Consider the following 25,151-nt stretch of genomic DNA (forward strand, 5'->3'; position numbering starts at 1 on the left):
CATACAGGGTGGATGTGAGGATCAAATGAAACAGCTTAGTGAAAGTTCTTAAGAAACTGAAGGTGCTGCACATGTGTAAGCAATATTATTCCTATTATTATTATTATTTTGAAGCTAAAGAAACCTGACTAATAGCTCCCATTTCTACTCTTATTCACTGTATCTAGTTGATTCACTCTGGCAAACACCCATCATCACAGAAGAAGGTGATGGTCTAGAACAAGTGTTGGCAAACTTTTTCTGTAAAGAGCAGGATCGCAAATATTTTAGGTTTTGCAGGCCAGGTAGTAAATATCTTAGGCTTTGCATGCCAAATTTACATCGCTCTTGCAACCATTCAACTCGGTCATTGCAGCACAAAACAGTCATAGACAATATGTAAAGGAATGGGTGTGGCTGTGTTCCAATAAAATGTTATTTACAGAAACAGGGGGCAGGATGGATTTGGCCTGCAGGCTATAGTTTGCTGATTCCTGGGCTAGAAAATCTGTGTTGTTCAATATGGTAGCCACAGGCCACATATGGCTAATTGAATTTAAATTTATTTAGGTTAAAAAGTTTCAATTCCTCGGTTGCATTAGCACATCTCAAGTGCTCAGTAGACATAGATGGCTGGGACCTACTGTATTGAACAGTGTAGAGAAGATTTCCAACATCACAGAAAATTTTATTCGGAAGCCCTGAGCTAGATCATCTTTTGGGGTGGGGAAGAAATCCCTTATAAGTAGCTGTGAGGACGTGGAAATTCTGAGTCTTAGTTTGGCTAGTTAACCAGTATGACTCTAAGTAAATCACACCATCTCCCAGAGCTTAGGACACATAAAACAGGAATAATACCTTCCTCACTGTGTTGTTGTGGGAACTGAATAAGATAATATGTGAAAAGCATTGTAATCTTGTTAGGTGCTGCACAAACATAAGCCATCATTAGGATTCTGTTATTTGAAATAAGAGAAAATGTATGGATGCAGAATTGGTGTAGGTACTTGAATTGAGAGAAACAGGTTTTCTTTTGAATCACCCAATGGAAACTATTAGGATGTCAAAGAATTGTCAAAGTCAGGAAATATTATTTGCACAGTATTCTAGTTCTTGGACAGGAAAGAGACATGAAACCAGGCAGATTTCATGGCCATTCATCTTTCAAAGCTAGGAACTGCCTTAGTAATGCTCAGCACCTTCAGGAAACAGATGAAACTGTCCAGATAGGATCTGTGATGAAATTGGGCAGGTCACAGTGTCCCTCCTGAAAGAGATCAAAGTTTCAGTCTTTTTTGTCACTCTCAAAGTTAAGAAGGATGGAGCTATCTCACATCAAAGGTTCTAGTCTTTCCCTTTGCTTCTCCTTCACAAGGGTCCCCTCTGTACCACATCCACTGTGGATCCCCCCCACTGGTCAAGGACAAAGCTCAGTTTTGCCACAGAGTGATGGCCAGGGTGTTGGCTGCCCAGATGGTTCCAAAATATCTGTGGTTCCCAGAGCCTCTTTCCTCCTACCATTCCTTTTTCTTTTCTCTTTAATTTTTTTTATTACATTTATTTATTTTTGAGAGACAGAGTGAGATAGAGCGCAAGTGGGGCGGGGTAGGGGGAGCAGAGAGAGGAGACACAGAATCGGAAGCAGTCTCCAGGCTTTGAGCAAGCGTTCAGCACAGAGCCTGACGTGGGGCTCGAACCGACAAACCATGAGATCATGACGTGAGTCGAAGTCAGACACTTAACTGACTGAGCCACCCAGGCACCCCTCTTTAATATTTATTCATTTTTGAGAGAGAGAGAGAGAGAGAGAGAGAGGGAGCTTGTGGGGGAGGGGCAGAGGGCGAGGGAGAGAGAATCCAAAGCAGTCTCCACACTGTCAGCACAGAGCCCAACAGGTGCTTGATCTCAAGAACAGCAAGATCATGACCTGAGCTGAAACCAAGGGTGGGATGCTCAACCAACTAAGCCACCCAGGCACCCCTCCTCCTACCATTCTTAATCCCAGCCATAGTTCACCCTTCTAGGAAAATCCCTGCTATCCTTTGCCTTTCATTAGCCTATATTCCCCCTCGGTCCCTCGGGGTTTCTGTCTCTCAGGGTTCTGGGGGGCCAGGATACCCTCCAGAGAAGAAGGTATATCCTTTTGGTGATGGGTATAATCCCTTTGATTTCTGCCAATAAGTGGGAGTTATGTTTCATAGGGATCCTTTCTTATAGCTTTTCACATGAGCTTTCTAGAAGCTTCCTCACATCTCTCTGCCTCCTTTCTATTTCCTCTCCCCTTTCTTTTCCGCACTACCTCACTACTCTAACACTTAACTCCTCTGCCCTCTGCTAACACTTGCCTATCTGGCTGGAAGGAAATGCCCCTTATACACAGCTGGTGGTGGTGTACATTGTTTCAACCTTTAGGAAAGCAATTTGGAAATATTTTTCTAAGTCCTTAAAGATGCATATACACCTCGACCTAGTTGCTTCACCTCTAAGGAAGTATTATAAGTAAATAATAGAGATGTGCTGAAAATTACTAAGCAAGGATATTCATTACTATATTATTGATATTAAAAAATTAGAAATGACCTAGTTGTCAACAACAGAAAAAGAATAAAACAAATATCAAATTTAGAAATAAAAATAAATACAACAAAATATTAGGAGTGGTTTTGTCTGGATATCTCGGGTATCTCTGGTCATCTCCAGAGTACCAGTGATTTCTATTTCCTTCTTTCTCCTTTTCCATTTTTTGTGCGTATACATGATCAGAACGAGATTATAAAAACCAACCCATTTCCCTAGCCTGGCTCTTATACATTGCTCTATAATATTCCCATTCAAGGATTTAAAATACACGTTTGTAGGCTCAGACAACCCTCATGTTAACCAGAGAAGTCCTAAGAACAGCCACACACACAGACTTTCCTGTATATATCTGAACAGAGAAACCTAAGAGCTTACTTTGGGGTCCCTTATAACTGATGGCCAGTTTTGGAAGGAGAGGGGTTGAGACCAAACTTCCTGAAATAGGCCTGTTATCAGTGTATCAGTGCAGGGAATGTAGTTGCCATCCTGCTAAGAAAGCCCTCTTGTTGCCATCATTGTCCCTGCAGTGCTGAAGAAATGGCTCTTATGAAGCTAAGTGACAGGATGTCTCTGCAGATGAAGACAGTTGGAAAGGAACAACAGTTTACTGAGAAAAACAATGGCTTTCTCCAAAATACGGATGTGGCTGAAGGTGCAATGCAGAAGTAAGTGAGGGCTGAGCTCTCAGGAACAGTCTCTGTCTGGAGACTTAGTTGGGACAGTAGGATGCAAACAATGAGATTTTCAAGTTCAGGGGTGGGGTTGACATTCTTCTCTACAATTCTTTTAATTTTGACCTCATGAATATTTATTGGAAGACACTAAAGGGGCCTATGGTCATAAACCAGGTGGACATCAGTTGAATAGAAATGGTTAAGGCTCTAATCTGAATTTACAAAAATACTTTTTTTTGTGCTTTTATTATCTTCATGTGGAAAATATATAAACCATTTACAATACTTTCTAGAGTAGAAAAAGCACAAAATATTCAGACAAATAAACACACGCATTGGTTAATACATGATAAAAATGTGTTCTAATATAAACCAACAGTTAACAACCTTTTTCAATAGGAAGAAATGTGTTAAAGTAAAAGACTTCCCAGAATCCTCATGTGTCAAAAAACCTATTATGACATCAACGATGTTTTAATTTTTTTAAAATTTTTTTTTTAACGTTTTATTTATTTTTGAGACAGAGAGAGACAGAGCATGAACAGGGGAGGGTCAGCGAGAGGGAGACACAGAATCTGAAACAGGCTCCAGGCTCTGAGCTGTCAGCACAGAGCCCGACGCGGGGCTCGAACCCACGGACCGGGAGATCATGACCTGAGCCGAAGTCGGCCGCCCAACCGACTGAGCCACCCAGGCGCCCCTCAACGATGTTTTTAAATGCATTTACAATTTATTAATACCAGTAGTATATACCTTTGGAAACTTTAAGCAGTATTTCTGGAAGCAATATTTGTTCAGTCTATAGAAATGTTTAGATTCCCTGTATAGATTCCAGAACCCCTTTCTATACAGGGTAGGTGTAAAGTGTACCCCACCTCAGGGTTCAGGCCATAGACCTCCATCACAATGTATTGCGATTCACTCAGATGTATACGGGAGTGTGTGTGTACATATCCACACACATGCGCTCCAGATAATAACAGTAATCCAATAGGAAATGGGCAAAGAATTTCAATACATTACCATAGAACAGGAAATACAAATGGGTTTTATACATATACGCAAAAATGCTCAACCTCGCTAATAGAAAAAAGATTAAAACTAAACAGAGATACCAGTTGAAGCATATGGGATTGACAAAGGTGAAAAAACTTTAATAATACATGATTGTAGAAAAGGAGTGGAAAACAGGCACTCTCATCATTTTTGTTGGAAGTGTAAATGGATTCAACCTCTTTAAGGCATAACTTAAAATCTATGATAAAATCTTTGATAAAATCTGTCACAATTTAAAATATATGTATCTACTGACCCAGCAATTCTATTTTTAGGGTTATCCAATAGATATATTTGTACACATACATACACATCGACCCATGGATGTATAGGGATATTCACTGCAACACTGTTTGTAGTTAACAATTAACTGGAAATAATCTACATATGCATTAATGAAGAACTGATTAGCAAATTGGTATATGGCCCCACAATGAAGTACCACATAACCATTTGAAAATGAGGCAGCTCCCGGGGAGCCTGGGTGGCTCAGTCGGGTAAGTGGCCAACTTTGGCTCAGGGCATGATCTCACGGTTCGTGGGTACAAGCCCCATGTAGGGCTCTGCCCTGACAGCTCAGAGCCTAGAGCCTGCCTCGGACTCTGTGTCTCCCTCTCTCCGCCCCTTCCCCGCTTGCACTCTGTCTCTCTCTCTCTCTCTCTCTCTCTCTCAAAAATTAATAAACATTTAAAAAATAAAAAATAAAAATAAAATGAGACAGCTCTATATGTACTAATATGAAATGGACTCCAAGAGGTTGTTAAAAAAGAAATATAAGGTGCAGAATAATGTGTATAATATCCTCTCATGTATATTTAAAAAGGCTTATATATCTACATAAACATAGCTTGTTTATGCATGGAATCTCTGTGGAAGGAGAAAAAAGGAACTAGTATATGTGGGGCAGACATTAGGCAACTAGAGATCAAGATGGTAACACAGACTTTCTCCATTCTGCATGGTCTTTTGAACCACACAACACTTTTCAACTCTACTTTTTTAAAAAGAGTATTTATTATTTGTTTATTTTACACACACACCTGCACGCACGCAGGCACACAGCTGTAATGGCTTTGGAATTTGCAATCTCACTGTTCAATCACTTATTGATTCAGTCAGCAAATACTTATCCCGCCTCTCTATTCCTGTTTTGTGCAGTATACCATGGTAGACATTATTCACACAGGGTGAAATCAGTACTCCTTGGAGCCGGGAAAGATTCCTGTGTTCTCCCTCTAGAGATGTTTAGGTCGAGCCTAAACTATAGACCTAAGGCATAATAACAGCATCTGTTCTGATTGTGTGGCTTGCAGTTTGCAGAGGGAATTTACCAAAACGGACCGCATATTGGACAGATCAGATGATGAGAACAACATTTTCTCTGAAAAGCCTCAAAGTGACTTCCATCATGTGACAGAGACTACAAAATGGGTAAGGGAAGATGTAAGCATCACAGTGGGTGAAGAGAGGAACTTCGTATCTCAAATCTCAAGGTGGCAAGGAAAGATATTAGGGTTTCTCCCATAGTAGGTGTGGGGTGTTCAGAGCTTGAGACCAGGAGGGAGGGAGCGTCTCCTCTGAGGGCTGCTGTTATCATGTGAGAGATTTGCTAACCTTTCCACACAAAAGCACAAAAACATCTGTGCATTCTCTGTTACTTTTGTCCTTGGGATTTGTGAAATAACTGTGACATTTTTCACCCTAGAGTAAATTGCCGTGTGTAAAATCGCCCTCTGCTCACAGACTGTCTTCCAACAGGAAGCACCAGAGAGATCTATTTACTCTTAATTCAGGCTGAACATCTCCCAGTCTTTGAAATTCAGTCACTCAGCTGACATGGAATGGAGGAAATTCCAACAAACGCCAGAGATTGTCCCGGGAAGGGTTTATGTTTTCACTACCATCTAGATCAAAGCGGAGGCATGGCTGAGACAGACCCAGTTTATTATCGATGAGCAAATCTCTCCATAGATCCCCCAGGCCATTGGCCTTTGGTTTCAACCAGCCAGAAAAACATAAAAGAAGGCTAGAGTGAGAATGTCCACACCCAGGCTTATGCAGCCCCCACAGGAAGCTCAGGATTCATCTCTTTGTCTACTTCTCCTTTGAATATATTTTGGATTCAGGGCTGGCTAATTCTGTAAATCCATAGAAGGAAAAGTCCCAAAAGAATATTGTAAGCTGGACTTTACCTTTGAGGACTCTTCAGTAAGTAAACATAGAAACAAAGAAGTAGAAGGGGATACAAGGCATGAGGGGATGGAGTTAGAAGTTGGAGAATAGATATAAAGAGACAGACAAGAAGTGAAAGGAAAGACAGAAAGACAGCCAGCCAGCCAGCCAAACACCTTTTATGGAAAAAAAGAATAATAGGTACTGAATTAGAAGGGGAGACTTATGATGCGGTTTTTTAGCAAGGCTGAGGATGAGAAAAGGAAATCGGGAAATTAAGGTGTGAGGCTCTATGATCTTAGGGAACATGAATTGAAGGTATTACTCTATAAATAGTATCATCTGATTTTTTTTTTGGAGGGGTCTTGTCCCTGGATTCCAAGGGCTGTTACCATTAGACCCACCGAATCCTGTCAGTCAGTGAACATCCCTTGTGGACTCAGTATAGAATAAGTGTAATTAAAGAATAAAATTATTCACTCTGTAAGAGTTTACCAAACAGTCCACATTCTCAGGGTATAAGGCAAAAAGACTATTTCTTACAAACTTCAAGTCAGAGTATCTGTTTCACAAAGGCTTTAAAATTTTTTTGGCTATATTTCTTTATGTCAATTTATTTATAGGGAAAATTCTACAATCATATAAAAATAAATCACATGCAGTTACACAATTAATGTGTTAATAAATTAAGATCTTTGCCAATAAAAGGACAAATATATGACTTCTTTAGGAAGAAGCAGTTTTGTCTTATTCCCTGAAAGCAAACCAGAAGGTCTTTAATTTGCATAACTTCACATTTTTTTATGAGACCATGAGATTTAAAGGTTCAGAAAAAGGACAGAGTTAACAGAAGTTTTTTAAAAAATCAGTTGGCTTAATTAACAAAATAGACTTTAACCAGACTGCCAAAATTGCCGTATCTAGCCATCAAAACCCCCAAAATATTTAGAAACGAGTATTTTGTCTGGTTTCACATTTTCCAATCTCTGGCACTGCTATGTATAGTGTTGATTTCGGATGCCAGGTGAGTAAGCACACTTTCCTATTTCCTGCTTTCGTCTGCATCTCTCACAGGCAGAATGCATTTGCCTACTACTGAAGTCTATTTATTTATTTTCTGTAACTGGAAGTTTGTACCTCTCCACCCCTTTACCTACTTTGCTCCTCCCCTCTGGCAACCAACAGCTTTCTCTCTGTATTTATAAATCCGTTTCTGTTTGTTTTGTTTATTTAATTGTTTTGTTTTTTAGACTCCACACATAAGTGAAATCATATGGTATTAGTCTTTGTCTGACTTACCTCACTTAACATAATGCCCTCTAGGTCCATCCACGTTGTCACAAATGGTAAAATCTCGTCTTTTCTTTGGTGGAATAATATTCCCTTGTGTGTGTGTATGTGTGTATGTATACATACATATAATAAATATGTAAATAAACAAATAAATAAATCAGTTTCTTTATTTGTATTTCTATTGCTTCATTATTAAGTGTATAAGAATGCTACTGATTTCTATACATTGGTTTTGTATTTTGCGACTTTGCTGAATTCATGTACCAGTTCTAGCAGAGTTTTGGTGGAATCTATTGGGTTTTCCATATATAATATCATGTCATCTGCAAAAAGTGAAAGCTTGACTTCATCTTTGCCAATTTTGATGCCTTTGATTTCCTTTTGTTGTCTGATTGCTGATGCTAGAACTTCCAACACTATGTTAAACAACAGCAGTGAGAGTAGACATCCCTGTCGTGTTCCTGATCTCAGGGAAAAAGCTCTCAGTTTTTCCCCGTTGAGGATGATGTTAGCTGTGGGCTTTTCATAAATGGCTTTTATGATGTTTAAGTATGTTCCTTCTATCCTGACTTTCTCGAGTGTTTTTATTAAGAAAGGATGCTGAATTTTGTCAAATGCTTTTTCTGCATCGATTGACAGGACCATATGGTTCTTATCTTTTCTTTTATTAATGTGATGTATCACGTTGATTGATTTGCGAATGTTGAACCAGCCCTGCAGCCCAGGAATGAATCCCACTTGATCATGGTGTATAATTCTTTTTATATGCTGTTGAATTCGATTTGCTAGTATCTTATTGAGAATTTTTGCACCTATATTCATCAGGGATATTGGCCTGTAGTTCTCTTTTTTTGCTGGGTCTCTGTCTGGTTTAGGAATCAAAGTAATGCTGGCTTCATAGAATGAGTCTGGAAGTTTTCCTTCCCTTTCTATTTTTTGGAACAGCTTGAGAAGGATAGGTATTATCTCTGCTTTAAATGTCTGGTAGAATTCCCCAGGGAAGCCATCTGGTCCTGGACTCTTATTTGTTGGGAGATTTTTGATAACTGATTCAATTTATTTGCTGGTTATAGGTCTGTTCAAGTTTTCTATTTATTCCCGTTTGAGTTTTGGAAGTGTGTGGGTGCTTAGGAATTTGTCCATTTCTTCCAGGTTGTCCATTTTGTTGGCATATAATTTTTCATAGTATTCCCTGATAATTGTTTGTATCTCTGAGGGATTGGTTGTAATAATTCCATTTTCATTCATGATTTTATCAATTTGGGTCATCTCCCTTTTCTTTTTGAGAAGCCTGGCTAGAGGTTTATCAATTTTGTTTATTTTTTCAAAAAACCAACTCTTGGTTTCATTGATATGCTCTATAGTTTTTTAGATTCTATATTGTTTATTTCTGCTCTGATCTTTATTATTTGTCTTCTTCTGCTGGGTTTAGGCTGCCTTTGCTGTTCTGCTTCTATTTCCTTTAGGTGTGCTGTTAGATTTTGTATTTGGGATTTTTCTTGTTTCTTGACATAGGCCTGGATTGCAATGTATTTTCCTCTTAGGACTGCCTTCACTGTATCCCAAAGCGTTTGGATTGTTGTATTTTCATTTTCATTTGTTTCCATATGTTTTTTAATTTCTTCTCTAATTACCTGGTTGACCCATTCATTCTTTAGTAGGGTGTTCTTTAACCTCCATGCTTTTGGAGGTTTTCCAGGCTTTTTCCTGTGGTTGATTTCAAGCTTCATAGCATTGTGGTCTGAAAGTATGCATGGTATGATCTCAATTCCTGTATACTTATGAAGGGCTGTTTTGTGACCCAGTATGTGATCTATCTTGGAGAATGTTCCATGTGCACTCGAGAAGAAAGTATATTCTGTTGCTTTGGGATGCAGAGTTCTAAATAGATCTGTCAACTCCATCTGATCCAGTGTATCATTCAGGCCCCTTGTTTCTTTATTGATCCTGTGTCTAGATGATCTATACATTACTGTAAGTGGAGTATTAAAGTCCCCTGCAATTACCACATTCTTATCAATAAGGTTGCTTATGTTTGTGAGTAATTGTTTTATATATTTGGGGGCTCCTGTACTCGGCACATAGACATTTATAATTGTTAGCTCTTCCTGATGGATAGGCCCTGTAATTATTATATAATTCCCTTCTTCACCTCTTGTTACAGCCTTTAATTTAAAGTCTAGTTTTTCTGATATAAGTATGGCTACTCCAGCTTTCTTTCCACTTCCAGTAGCATGATAGATAGTTCTCCATCCCCTCACTCTCAATCTGAAGGTGTCCTCAGGTCTAAAATGAGTCTCTTATAGACGGCAAATAGATAGGTCTTGTTTTTTTATCCATTCTGATACCCTATGTCTTTTGGTTGGAGCATTTAGTCCATTTACATTCAGTGTTATTATAGAAAGATATGGGTTTAGAGTCATTGGTGATGTCTGTAGGTTTCATGCTTGTAGTGATGTCTCTGGTACTTTGTGGTCCTTGCAACATTTCACTCACAGACTCCCCCTTAGGATCTCTTGTAGGGCTGGTTTAGTGGTGATGAATTCCTTCAGTTTTTGTTTGTTTGGGAAGACCTTTATCTCTCCTTCTATTCTGAATGACAGACTTGCTGAATAAAGGATTCTGGGCTGCTCATATTTTTCCTGCTCATCACATTGAAGATTTCCTGCCATTCCTTTCTGGCCTGCCAAGTTTCAATAGATAGATCTGCCACTAGTCTTATCGTCTCCCTTTATATGTTAGAGTGTGTTTATCCCTAGCTGCTTTCAGAATTTTCTCTTTATCCTTGTATTTTGCCAGTTTCACTATGTTATGTTGTGCAAAAGATCGATTCAAGTTACGTCTGAAGGGAGTTCTCTGTGCCTCTTGGATTTCAATGCCTTTTTCCTTCCCCAGATCAGGGAAGTTCTCAGCTATGATTTGTTTAAGTACACCTTCAGCCCCTTTCTCTCTCTCCTCCTCTTCTGGAATTCCTATGATATGCATATTGTTGCGTTTCATTGCATCACTTAGTTCTCTAATTCTCCCCTCATACTCCTGGATTTTTTTATCTCTTTTTCTCAGCTTCCTCTTTTTCCATAATTTTATCTTCTAATTCACCTATTCTCTCCTCTGCCTCTTCAATCCGAGCTGTGGTTGCCTCCATTTTATTTTGCACCTCATTTATAGCATTTTTTAGCTCCTCATGACTATTTCTTAGTCCCTTGATCTCTGTAGCAATAGATTCTCTGCTGTCCTCTATGCTTTTTTCAAGCCCAGCGATTAATTTTATGACTATTATTCTAAATTCTTGTTCCGTTATATTGCTTAAATCGTTTTTGATCAATTCGTTAGCTGTCACTACTTCCTGGAGTTTCTTTTGCAGAGAATTCTTCCGTTTCATCATCTTGGGTAGTCCTGTGGTGGCTCCAAACTGCAGGGCACTTCCCCTGTGGGGTCCAGAGTAACTTCTGTTGGTGGGAGGGGTTGCAGTCAAACCAGATGTTGTCCCCAGCCCACCACTGGGGCCACAGTCAGACTGGTGTGTACCTTATCTTCCCCTCTCCCAGGGGCAGGACTCACTGTGGAGTGGTGTGGTCCCTGTCTGGGCTACTTGCACACTGCCAGGCTTGTGGTGCAGCCTGGATGGGATCTGGTGTATTAGCCGGGGTGGATCTGCAAGGTGCACAGGGGCGGGAGGGGCAGGCTCAGCTCGCTTTGTCGATGGTGGTCCCCTGCAGGAGGGCCCTGTAGCACTGGGAGGGAGGCAGGCCCATTGGAGGGACGGATCCACAGAAGTACAGCGTTGGGTGTTTGTCCAGTGCAAGCAAGTTCGGTGATGGGAATTGGTTCCCTTCGGGTTTTCAGCTGGGGGGTGGGAGAGGGAGATGGCATTGGCCAGCGCCTTTGTTCCCCCTCCAAACTGAGCTCTGTCTTCCGGGGCTTAACACCTCTCCCTCCCGGTGTCCTCTCTCCCTCCCGCTCTCCAAGCGGAGCTGTTGATCTATAACATTCCAGATGTTACATCCCGCTGGCCGTCAGAACTAACTCCGTCTGGCCCCTCTGCTTTTGCAAGTCAGACTCAGGGCTCTGCCTTGCCAGAAGGGCTGCCCCTCCACCACCCCGGCTCCCTCCTTCCAGTCCGTGTAGTGCGCACCGCCTCTCCGCCCTTCCTACCCTCTTCCGTGGGCCTCTTGTCTACGCTTGGCTCCAGAGAGTCCGTTCTGCCAGCCTTCTGGCGGTTTTCTGGGTTACGTAGGCAGATGTGGGTGGAATCTAAGTGATCAGCAGGACACAGTGAGCCCAGCGTCCTCCTACGCTGCCATCTTCTCTGGTCTGTACCACATCTTTTTTATCCATTCATCTGTTGATAGACGCTTAAGTTTCTTCCATATCTTGGCCATTGTAAATAATGCTGCAGTGAACACAGGAAGTCTATTTCTTTTAAAACCATGTACTGAACATCCACTGTGTTGTAGGCACTGTAAAGTGTTGAGACTATCTCTACCTATCTAAAATCCTTTCCCCTCACACACTAGTTGGGACTCAGACAAGAAAATGGCTCTGCATGGGGCACCTGGGTGGCTCAGTCAGTTACTTCGGCTCAGGTCATGATCTCGCGGTCCAAGTGAGTTCAAGCCCCGCGTCGGGCTCTGTGCTGACAGCTCAGAGCCTGGAGCCTGTTTCAGATTCTCTGTCTCCCTCTCTCTGACCCTCCCCTGTTCATGCTCTATCTCTCCCTGTCTCAAAAATAAATAAAATGTTAAAAAAAAATTAAAAAAAAAAAAAAAAGAAAATGGCTCTGCATGATAAATCCACGCCGGAAGTAGCAGATGTGGTACAAAGTACATGGCAGGTGCTGTACAGGCAGATGACCAGGAAAATGAAAACTGAGTTTTGAAGGGTGAACTGGATGAAAGAAAAGCATTTCAGAAAGAAGGGACAGTACATGCAAAGACAAAGGGGCTAAAGAGAACTTGTGTTCTGAGAGGAAGGGTGGAAGAAAAGGAGCGATGAGCAAGCAGGCAGGCAGGACACTATGGGGGGAGATAGCGCAGGACGCAGGCTGTAGCCAGGGCGCCAATAGGATTCAGGAAGTGATGAGGACCAAAGCAAGGCACTGACTAGCAACCATGGAGATGGAGAGAAAAGGACACAGGTTTAAAAGATAGGTGCTATTGGGCTTGGACACCAAGTGGTGTGACATGAGCAATGAAGAGGGAAAAGAATATCTCCCATGAAAACTCAAGGACATCTTTCAGGGTTCCTGCAGAGGCATCGAGATGAATAGGGAGAACATATGCAAGGATGGGAACCTGGACAAGGTAGAGGGGAAATACAATAAGTTCAATTTTTTGCTTGATGAGTTTGAGGTGCCTATGGAACACCCAAATAGAGGCATATGAGCTTTTCAAAGAGCTGCACATAAATGGAAAGTAATGCCCTCAGGCTTTGTATTTCATGCAAGCGCACTTTTAGTTTATTATTAAAACACACACACACACACACACACACACACATACACACACACACACACACACCTCTTTATTTGTTCAATCCTGAAGCTTTTAAAAAATATTTCATTTCTACTTCCTGGCTTTGACTCTTTTGCAGTGTATTAACCATTACAGTAAACCAATTGATGAAAATGAGAAATGTTGTAGATTTTTTTGGACATAGAACCCTGGAGATGATCTGATCCAATTTTGTTCTTCCAGAACAGGAAACTGAGCTTTAGAGTGGTTAGGTGGTTCCACAGCCACAGGAGTAGAACAAGGCTTAGAACTCAGGTCCCCCATACCCAGTGAAGTGTTCTTCCTCAACATCACAGTGTTGCTGCTGCCTTTGAATAGGGTGGCAAAAGATTAGGTAGGAAGAAATTGAAGTTATGGATGTTTTTATTTGCAAAGAAGTAGCTAAGCAGAGTTATATAGCACTCGGAAAATCTAGCCTGTTTCTTCATCCATAAGTGTGATAATAATCCTTACCTCACTGGCAAGGTGCCACTGGGCCATGAAGTAACAGGGACGAGACATTTCTTAATGTGAATCCAAGGACTAGATATGATGAAAATAGTCATGGCCTTGGAATCAGAAAACCTACTTCAAATTCTAGTCCACATACTTATTGGCCATATGGATTGGTTTCCCAAGGCTGCTGTAACAAATTACCACAAATTTGGTGACTTAAAACAACACAAAATGTATTCTTCCATAGTTCTAGAGGCCAGAAGTTTGAAAAAAGGGATCAGCAGGGTCATGCTTTCTCTGGACACTCTACAGGAGAATCCTGCCATGCCTCTTCCAGCTTTTGGAGCCTCCAGGCATTCCTTGGCTTGTGGCAGCTCTGTCTTCTCATGACTTCTTCCTCTCTGTGGGTGTTTTCTGTCTCTCATTAGGACACCTGTCATTGGATTTAGAGTCTAGGTAATTCAAGATAATCTCATCTTAAGACCCTTAACTTAATTATATCCATAAAGACTCTTTTCCAAATAAGGTCACAGTCTCGGGGTCTTAGTATTAGGACATGGACATATCTTTTTGGAGGGACCACTTAATCCACTATATCATATAACCTTGGACTAATCACTGATATGAATTCCCTAGGAGATTTCAATACCTGACTTTATCCACTGAAGTCCATCATGGGAATTAAAAGAAAGAATGCACATGAAAGAGGTTTGTAAAGAGTTATGTGAATGTCGGTTATTCCTGTTGACATGGCCAGTAATTTATACAGACATTTCAGTAAGAGACTGATCTGCACTCCAAATTTTTCTCCTCTCAGTTTAAAAATAGTTTTGCTGAAACACAAAAATTTCAGACCAAAATTTCAGACTTCCTTAAAGAACAGAGAAATATTTCACAATGTAGTCACTAAAGAAGAGAAATGTTCAAAGATAAATGATTAATTGTGTGCATGAACAGAAGTGAAATACCAGAAAATGGTTTAAATGTTTTTGTAGAACAAGGCAAAGAATAAGGAAACAAAGAAATAAAATTCATGGGTCAGACTGATAGAGTAGGCTTTTCCCCCCTTATAACTCCTTATTATGAAAAATTTTAAATAAAATGAAAACTTAAAGATATACAAGGATCAATCATATACTCCCACTTAGATTTTGAAATTGTTAGCATTTGTCACATTTGCTTTATCTTTTTATTTTATTTTATTTTATTTTAGAGAGAGAAAGAACGCGAGCAGGAGAAAGGGAGGAGGGAGACAGAGAGAGAGAGAGGGAGAATCCCAAGCAGGCTCCATTCTCAGTACAGAGCTAAAAGCAGGGGCTCAATCCCACAACCCTGGGATCATGACCTGAGCCAAAATCAAGGGTCAGATGCTCAACTACTGAGCCACCCAGGCACCCCTGTTTTATCTTTATATATGTAAATAGATGGAATTTTTTTTATCCTTTTTAAAAGTAGGTCAAAGACAGCATAAGACTTTACCCTTGTTTATTTCAGTCAGCATCTCTAAAAATAAAGACTGTCTTCTGCATAACCAAGATTCCATCATCACATCAGGAAAACAGCAATAATTACATGATATAACCTAATATCCTCAATTCTCTGAACATTGTAATTTTTTCAATTGGCCCTCGAATGCCCATACTTTTATTTATTTGTTTGTTTATTTGCTTATTTATTTATTTATTTATTTATTCATTCATTCAGTCAGTCAGTCAGTCATCCATTCATATTTGGTGCCAAAACCCAGAAAATGCCTATACTTTTAAAATCAGCATCTAAACAAGAGCTATGCAATGCATTCAGTTGTTTTATCTCTTTAGACTCTCTTAACATAAAACAGTCCCACCCCCTTTTATTTTTCCCTGATACTGACTTTTTTTGGAAACCAGTATGTTGAGTGGAGTGCTAGAGTCCATGATCATGTGGAATTCTGTTACCCGTCGGCACTGAAAAGAGTCCTGCATCTGGACCCTAATGTTCTCTGCGTCCCTGCTGCAGCCTTCCTCTGTCAATGGAGCAAGAGGGCATGTCTGCTTATTTTATAAATGCATTAGAAGGCTCCAGGTTCACAGAGGGCTTGTCCCCAGAGAAAGGGTCATGAGTAGGCTAAGAAGGCCATCACCTCTTGTGATAACACCCTTTTTTTTTTTTTCTTCTTTGCTTCTTTCATAATCTTTGCCAGAATATGCCGGAGCTGGGTGCTGAGCATCACCAGGACCTGCAGAACGAGCAGGATGAGCAAGAAACAAATCAGGTTCAACATGAGGATCCTCAAGTGCCCACATCTTTGCAGTTTTCAGAGGAGAGCATCCCTGAACTGTAAGCCTTGAAACAAGAAAGAGGGATTCTTGATAATACTTTGTGGGTATAATGCTATGTGAGTATGTCAGTCAGAGAAAGACAAGTATCATATGGTTTCACTCATATGTAAAATTTAAGAAACAAGCAAATAAACAAACAAACAAGACAAACAGGGGAGCTTGGGTGGCTCAGTCGGCCGAGCTTCCGACTCAGGCTCAGGTCAGGATCCCCCAGTTCATGAGTTCAAGCCCTGCGTAAGCCTCTCTGCTGTCGGGCGTGCAGCCTGCTTCGGATCCTCTGTCCCCCTCTCTCTCTGCCCCTCCCCAATGGTACTCTCTCTCTCAAAAATAAAATATTTTTTAAAAAGACAAATAAAAATCCAGACTCTTAAGTACAGAGAATAAACTGGTGGTTGCCAGAAGAGAAGTGGGGGGGGGGGGTGAGGGGCAGAGGAGGGTGGGGGAGGGATGGGTAAAATAGACAAAGGAGATTAAAGTGTACACTTACTGTGATGAGCACTGAGGAATATATAAAATCCTTGTTTCGTTATATTGTACACTTGAAACTAATCTAACACTGTGTGTTAATCATACTTCGATTTAAAAAAGAAAAAAAATAGTATTTTGTGGCAAATAAAATGAAATTTAGCAGACAACTAAGGGAAAGACTGGAAGATTTAAAATCCATACATGTTTTAAACCTTAAACACTCACGTGCCCCAGGAACTACCTACACATTCCAGTAAGAATGCACAGTAAGGACATTTCTAGAGATGTAGGCAGAGCCATGGGGTTCTCTTTGCAACCTCTTCTTTGGAGCCTGGAATTAATACATATCTTGTCACTCTCAGATAATTCTCTAGATATGAAAAGCATCATAATTATCAATAGAAATGTATCGTTAAGGCCTTGTAGAACCTTTCCCTGTTGCATAGCTCTCTTCTTCCAACAAGATGCAATCACTACCCTAACATTCATCAGGTAGTGTAATACTTAACATTCATTCCATACAGGGAAATTTAAAAAATACATCATTTTTTTTTTTTTTTTACTAAATGTAAAATGCATTTTATTTCCTCCAGCCTTATGGCGATCTAAATGGCTATCATATAAATGCTTTCTTGAGGCCTAACTGCCTACCTGGCCCATTCTGGTGACAGAAAAAGAAACAGCATTCTAACTTGCCATTCAAGGGAAGAATTTTTCTGCCTTAAAACTGACCATAATAATATTTCTGCAGGAGTCAGGAGAACACGCTCTTCCAGCTAAACCACTGGAATATACAGATGGGTTTACAAGTGAGAGAACTTGGAGCTGATCACATAGACTGGATGGAGAAAATGAACAATATTATGCAAAAAATAAACCTAACAGAAAACACAGTGAAGAGGTAATTTAAAATTTTCTTTTTAATGTTTATTTATTTTTGAAAGACAGAACATGAGTAGGGGAGGGGCAGATAGAGAGGGAGACACAGAATCCAAAGCAGGCTCCAGGCTTTGAGCTGTCAGCACAGAAACAGATGTGGGGCTCGAACCCACGAACATCAGATCATGACCTGAACTGAAGTTGGATGTTTAACCAACTGAAACACCCAGGCGCCCCTCACAGTGAAGAGGTAATCTTAGGGTGTTGGGTTTGGCCAGAAAATAGTGAAAATTTTCATAGCTTCAGAAACTCTGGCTTTAAGGTAGTAAGATCTTTTACAAAGTCTTCAGAATAGGAAGTGCCAAGTCTTATGTTTAGAGGTCAATGCCACAAAAATCTCAAAGCCTAAATCACAGTTATCTGTGTCTTTGCTCTCTCTTCTCTCAAGGAAAGAACTTCCTTCATAAGCTCTTTTTTTGGAGCTGTGTTAATAGTCACCAAAGGGAGGTCTTCAAGTCCCCAATAACCAGCTTTAGCCAGTGTTGTCCAACGGGATCCAACTAGCATAACATGAAAAAAAATATATTAAAAAGTATAGTTGTTAACGTATATCTGAATTTAACTGGAAAGTTTTAAGCTGGAACAGAAGTGATGAGACTAATTGTTATTTATCTAGTCACTGGTATAAAGAGATTGGGCTTTGGAGTCAAAGGTATTCCTTCCATCAGTGTTGTATAGTGTTCAGGGTACAGAGATCATATTTTGTTAGATTTAGGCCTAAGTATTTCATGCTTTTGGTCCATTATAAGTTACTTGAAATTTTTCAATTTCTAATTATTAATTGTGAAGATATAGAAATACAATTGGTTTTTGTATATTGGTCTTGTGTCTTGTGACCTTGCTAAACTCATTTGTTAACTCCAGTAGTTTTGTAGATTATTTGGGATTTTCCACATAGATAATCATGTCATCCGCAAATAGAGCTTTATATCTTCCTTTCCAATCTGCATACCTTTTACTTCCTTTTGCTACTTTATTGTATTGGCTAGAACTTCTAGTATGATGTTGAATAGGAGGAATGACAGGAGACACTGGACATACTTACCTTGTTCTCTATCCCACAGAAAAAGCATGAGGTGTGATGTTAGCTGTCTTGATGGTTTTGTTTTGCTTTGTTTTGTTTTTGAGATTGGGAAGGTGTTTTCTATTCTTAGTTTACTGAGATGTTTTTAAAATCAGGAACGGTACTAAATTTTTCCAATAGCTTTTGACGCGTCTATGAATGATCATGTTATTTGTTTTTTTTTTTTGTTTATAGTCTCCCGATATGGCAAATTATAATGAATGATGTTTGAATGCTGAGCCAGCCTTGAATTGCCAGAATAAACCCCACCTGGTCATAATATATTATTCTTTTTATATGTTGTTGGATTCTGTTTACTAAAATAGAACTTTTGAATGCATATTAATGAGAGATATTGGCCTCGGTTTTTCTTTCTTGTAATGAAAGAAACATCCCAGAAAAAACTGGGATATTTTCTGGATGAATTTGTGTAGAACTGGCACAATTTCTTCCTTACATGTTTGATTGAATTTACCAGTGAAGCCATATTGCCTGGGTATTTCATTACAGTAAGATTTTTAACTACAAATTTAATTTATTTAATGATATACAGGACTCCTCCGGCTACTGAGCTCTCCAGTATATATTAGTGGTAGGTTGTATCTTTCAAGGAATTTGCCCATTTCATTTCCCCTCAGCCTTTCCAAATGGTAACATTTTGTCCAACTTTAGTATACCATCAAAACCAAGAAACTGACCTTGGGACTATAAACAGAGCCTATACAGATTTCACCAGTTATATGTATTCTCATTTGTGTGTGTGAGTGTGTGTATAGTTCTGTGCAATTTTATCATATGGGCAGCCTTCCATAGCCACCACCACATCAAGATTCTCAGCTGTACCATTGCACAAGACTCCTTTATAGCCACAGCGATTCCTTCCCACCCACCGCTAATACCCAGCTATGACAGATCATTTCTACATGTCTATAATTATGCTATTTCATCAACGTTATATACATCAAATCATGCATTATAAATTTTTTTCACTCAGCATAATTTTTTTGAGGATCATCCAAGTTGCTGCCTGTATGAATAGTTCCTCTCCTTTTGTTGCTCAGTAGTATTCCATGGTATGGAGAGAGAGAGAAACAGAGACAGAGACAGAGACAAAGACAGAGAGAGAGTTTGGTTAACCATTCACCCATCAGAGGACAAGTGTGTAATTCCTAGTTTTGGGCTATTATGAATAAAGCTACTTTGGACATCCATGTACAACTTCCTGTGTGAAAGTAAGTTTATTTTTCTGGGATAATTGCCCAAGAATGAAATTGCTGGGTCATATGGTAAGTCTGTTTTCAGTTTTGACAGGCACCGCCAAGCTATTTTCTGGAATGACTGTCCATTTTACATTCCTGCCACCAATGTACAGGTGACCCAATTTCTCCAGAAGCTCACTAGCATTTGGCATTATCACTATATTACATCTTAGCCATTCTGATAAGTTTGTAGTACTATGTCATTGTAGCCTTGATTTGAATTTCTCTCACGGCTAAAGGTGCTGCGCATCCTTTCATGTGTTTATTTGCCATCTGTGTATCTCCTTAGGGAAATGTCTGCGCATGTGTTTTGTTCATTTCTTCATTGGATAGTTTGCTTCTTTAAAGCTGAGTGTTGAGAAGTTTTCATATTTTCTACATGTAAGATCTAGGGTATGGGACAAGCAAATCCACTTACAGAGTCTTTGGCCAAACAAAAGCTTTAAATTTTGATGAGGCCCAGTTTATCAGTGTTCCCTTTTATAGATGTCAAGTGGAAGAAATCTTTGCCTAGTCCTACCTCCCAAGGATTTTTTTGTGTTTGTTTTTTCTAGAGATTAGGTAAGCTTCCATTTTAATCATTTAAATTTTCTGCTCCTGTATCCAATTAGGCCTTACATTTTTGTACTGCTCTCTTGATTATTTCGTGTTTTTTACTTTCTTGCATTGCATTTGTGACATTCATTCCAACACAGCCACGACCCAAGAGTCCTCTGAGGTAAGAAGAGGATTTCATTCTTGAAAGATCAAAAAAGATTGTCTCTTGGGTGATTTTTCTTAGCCCATGTGACTTAGTCCATCTCTTGGTCTGTCTGCAGCTTATTAAATGAGGTGGTGTCCCTGGAGGGCCACATTGAAAAGCTGGAGTCACAAAAGGACTTTGACCCTGATAAGGGGGCAAACATTGAGGTAAGTGGGAGGCTTGGAAGAGACGATCTGGGAGGCTCTGGGGACTCTGTCACCTCTTCCCACCCCTCCTATTGTTTAACAGGTCGTAAGAAGAATTAAAACCTGTCTTTTGTCACAAGGAGCAATGCTCTCTGGTGGTCAGTTCGTGTGGGTACCGCCAGTTTTATCCTCTGAAGACACAAAAAGGCTAGACTTATTTTTTAAGTTATTTTATTTTGTTTTTTTGAGAGACAGAACACGAGCAGGGAAAGGGCAGAGAGAGAGACAGAAGGACACACAGAATCCAAAGCGGGCTCTAGGCTCTGAGCCGTCAGCACAGAGCTGAATGCAGGGCTTGAACCCACAGACTCGAGATCATGACCTGAGCGGAAGTTGGATGCTCAACTGACTGAGCTACCCAGGTGCCCCCAAAAAGGCTAGACTTTTTAATACTCTCTGGAAATTCAGTTAGATAGGCTTATATCTGGATGCCATGTGAAGACATGATGAGTGCCTTAAGGGAAGACTTCTCTTCCTTAATCTTTGCATCCCAGCACAGTTGAGAGAAGACACCCAGGAATTAAGTATTTGTGAGTAACTGCATCCTTAAAATGAAAGAGATATATTCGTGTTCACCTCTGATGCTTTTATGAAGAGTTCTTGTGTTGGTTTTCATGATCTCCAGCTTTTCTATTGTTTTCCTGCCTTGCATTTCTTAGAGACTCTTTTCTGAGAAAGGTTTAATTTCCCCTTTTTAAAGAGTCAGAATGTTAGAAAGGTAGTAACCAACTTTGGATAAGAATTAGAGCTCAGAGCCCTGGCCGATAGTATTTCTAAACTTCGTGCCTTTGAAAAAAATTCTCTAAGAAAGGAAAAAAATCTGTGTCTAGCTACTTCCTTTTATTGAAATCGCCAGCCTCTGCTTTAGCTTAAGCCAAAAAGCTTACATTAAGTGGATTTTGGAGAAAATAAAGATGAAATAGCTCTCTTATTGTAGGAAGGTAATGTTTATTTAGACCCCTCACATATTAAAAGCCATCTATAGATAGCATAGATTAATGCCAGGGGAAAAAACTACTTTCAACCATGATTTAGTCCACTGCTTTGAAGTAGCAATCTCATTTTGAGCTAGTTGAAAAGTTAAGGTTTTTTTCCACTATCCTTGGGCTTTGGAAATCGCAAACTATGAAAAAAAGGAAGGGGACAAGGGCCAAGAAATATTCTGCCTTGGGAAATTTGCTCCAAAGTCAGCTGTGTTACAGGGATGTGAATTTCAGCAGGAGGTAGGGATAGGGTGGGGTAGATATTAAAAGAATGATGAGAAAGATAGAAGAGAACAAAAATAAATGAAAGGGAGATTTGAAAACAAACCAACAGAGGCTTGGAATAATATGAAAAGGGAAGGCATGACAAATAGATAGGGAGATTTTCTATACAGGAGATGCACAGCTTTGTACACACTTAAAAAAAAAAACAGGCATGACTTAAAAACTGTAATCACCTCCACTAACCACCAACTCGTATGTGGATAAACTGTGGCACATGTGTTATGATAGACTACTACTCAGCAATAAAAAGGGTGGAGTTCTTACTCATTCAACAACATGAATGAATCTCAAATGCATTCTGCTGAGTGAAAGAAGCCAGATCCAGAGGACTACATAGTTCATGGTTCCACCTGCATCACATTCTGAAAAAGGCAAAACTATAGGAACAGAAAAGAGACTTGTGGTTGCTGAGGTTGGGTGGGGAAAGGGAGAAGGGAATTGATAAAGGGGCACAAGGAAATTTGAGGTGTGATGGAAATATTCTGTATCTTGTGCTGATGATTATGTCAAAATTCATATAACTGTAGACTTTTATTTTCATTTTATTTTACATATGTATTTTTCATTTTTTATTTTATTTATTTATTTTGAGAGAGACAGAAAGAGAACGCAAGAGACAGTAAGCATGAGTAGAGGAGGGGCAGAGAGTGAGGGAGAGAGAATCCCAAGCAGACTCCACACTATTAGTGTGGAGCCTGATGTGGGGCTTGATCTCACAAACCATGAGATCATGACCTGAGTGGAAATCAAGAGTCATATGCTTAACTGACTGAGCGACTCAGGTGCCCCCATGAACTATACACTTTTATTTTTTTATTTTAAAGTGTATTTATTTATTTTGAGAGAGAGAGAGCACAAGCAGGGTGGGAGCAGAGAGAAAGGGAGAGAGAGAGAGAAAATCCAAGCATTCCCCATGCTGTTAACATAGAGTCTCATGTGGGGCTCGAACCCACGAATGGTGAGATCATGTCCTAAGCCAAAACTGAGAGTCGATAGGTCGCTTAACTGACTAACCCAGGCATCCCTGTACACTTTTAAAAAGTGAGTTTTGCTGCATGTAAATTACACCCCAATGCACGTGGCTTTTAAAAATGGATGCCAGGGGGTTGCCTGAAGGGCTCAGTCATTAAGTGACAGACTTGGGCTTGGGTCATGATCTCACAGTTCACGGGTTTGAGCCCCAACTTGAGCATCAAGTTCTGTGCTGGTGGTGTGGAGCCTGCTTGGGATTCTCTCCCTCTCTCTCTGCCTCTTCCCCACTTGCACTTTCTTTCTCTCAAAAATAAATAAATAAACTTAAAAAAATAACTGTTTAAAATAAATAAATAAAAATAAAAATGGGGGTGCCTGAGTGGCTCAGTCGGTTAAGTGTCCAACTTCGGCTCAGGTCATGATTTGGCAGTTCGTGGGTTCGAGCCCCGCATCAGGCTCTGTGCTGACAGCTCAGAGCCTGGAGCCTACTTCAGATTCTGTGTCTCCCTCTGTCTGCCCCTCCACCTCTTGCACTCTGTCTCTCACATTGTCTCAAAAATGAATAAACATTAAAAAAATTAAAAATAAATAAAAATAAAAATAAAAATGGGCACAAAGTCTGTCCTCAATAAGTCTAAACAGTGATGGGAAAGGCTGTGTAATGAATAAGAAACTTTAAATATAATTGCCACAGAAGCAAAATCAGTAGGAATGGCTATAGGTTTACTCTGGTGAAGAGAAAGTGAAGATTGTTAGAAATATAGAAAGAGCAGTCAAGCAAAGTGTGGACAAATTAAAGGAGAAATGCGTTAATAAAGTTAAAATAATATCACATGTATTGGCTCATTTATATCTCATGAAGAAATGGAATGGCTCAGAAAGGCATGAAGGCAGGAGGGAAAGATTGGTAAAATCACTTAAAACACACTTAAAACTCACACACACACACACACACACACACACACACACACACACACACACAGCAGAAACAAATTTAAAGACCTTTACGGTGAAGAAAGGACTTTGGGGTAGCCTTTGGGTGTTGCCTGATATTTAACCCCTAAATCCACGAAGCTTTCTGAAATCTCCAGGTCAACATCTAAACTTTCATTCGGAGATTGACTCCTATCTTTTCTCTTTGATACAATTATCTCAGATAAGTACTGTGCAAAAGATATTCATTATATAAATAAACCAGGATACCAAGTAAAACGCGATTGTAGTATCACAGCTCCTTTCTAAATAATTAAGTCATACAATTCAGGGGTTGGTAATGAATGAGCTCGGTAAAAAAAAAAAAAAAAGGGTATAGACTATACATTCTCGAGAAGCTGTTTGAAGGTAAATACTCATTCCATGTATGTAATCAACACAATGCCTAGCCCAAGGGCCACTTACGTAGGATGTGGCCAACTCAATCTTGTTGATTTGACTTAATGTTGATTTTGGAGATCAGAACTCAGAAAAGTACTGAAAAAACAGTTGTTCTTAAGTCTCAAAATTTTTGACCATGAATGAGCTTTCTTCCAAAAATCGTCTTCATTTTGTTTCAGTTCCACATATCATTCATTACAACTTTTGATTTATGCCCTTTTGTTTTAAAGGAGAAGATCATGGAAATTAAGAAGCAATTAGAAGAAATGGATAACAAATGTGTCCAGGTAATGATAAAATGGCATTACAATTAAGGAAGAAAAACAGTTCTTCAAAGACAATCTCAGATTTAGAGAATTTTGGTGAATGGAATCCAAATTTCGATGAAAGATAGACTCAGCATTTTAGACCTAGCATGGAACTGTCTTGTAGCCTTTACTCTCCTGTTCAGAAGAGAACAGCATAACTCAAAAACATGACGTGATCTGCCCACATTCCCAGATGAAAAGACCAGTCTTGTTCTTGCTCTCCCATTAAAAAAAAAAAAAAAAGTATATGTATTTTTTCTAACAAAAGTAGGGCATGCTTATTTTAATAATTAAAATTTAGAACTATTTCATATAAAAAATGAAAAATAGGGGAGCCTAGGTGGCTCAGTCAGTTAAGTGTCTGACTTCGGCTCAGGTCATGATCTCACAGCTCGTGAGCCCCACATCGGGCTCTGTGCTGACAGCTCAGAGCCTGGAGCCCGTTTCAGATTCTGTATCTCCTTCTTTCTCTCTCTGCCCCTCCTCTGCTCTCTCTCTCTCCCAAAAGTAAATAAACATTTTTAAAAAA

General features: G+C 39.7%; 1 protein-coding gene across 2 annotated transcripts in view; it reads left to right on the forward strand.

The window, feature by feature from the left end:
* Positions 1–25,151, forward strand: part of SMCO2 (single-pass membrane protein with coiled-coil domains 2) — a 33,537-nt gene that overhangs the window by 1,382 nt on the left and 7,004 nt on the right. For both annotated transcript variants that reach the window (XM_042948452.1, XM_042948451.1), the window contains exons 2-7: positions 3,087–3,224; positions 5,603–5,720; positions 15,885–16,021; positions 17,243–17,392; positions 20,571–20,661; positions 24,545–24,601. In XM_042948452.1, the coding sequence (XP_042804386.1) occupies positions 3,097–3,224; positions 5,603–5,720; positions 15,885–16,021; positions 17,243–17,392; positions 20,571–20,661; positions 24,545–24,601 (681 nt within the window). In that variant the 5' untranslated portion in view covers positions 3,087–3,096. The remainder of the gene's footprint in view (positions 1–3,086; positions 3,225–5,602; positions 5,721–15,884; positions 16,022–17,242; positions 17,393–20,570; positions 20,662–24,544; positions 24,602–25,151) is intronic.

The sequence above is a fragment of the Panthera leo genome, chromosome B4, assembly GCF_018350215.1.
Source record: "Panthera leo isolate Ple1 chromosome B4, P.leo_Ple1_pat1.1, whole genome shotgun sequence".
Taxonomy (NCBI): domain Eukaryota; kingdom Metazoa; phylum Chordata; class Mammalia; order Carnivora; family Felidae; genus Panthera; species Panthera leo.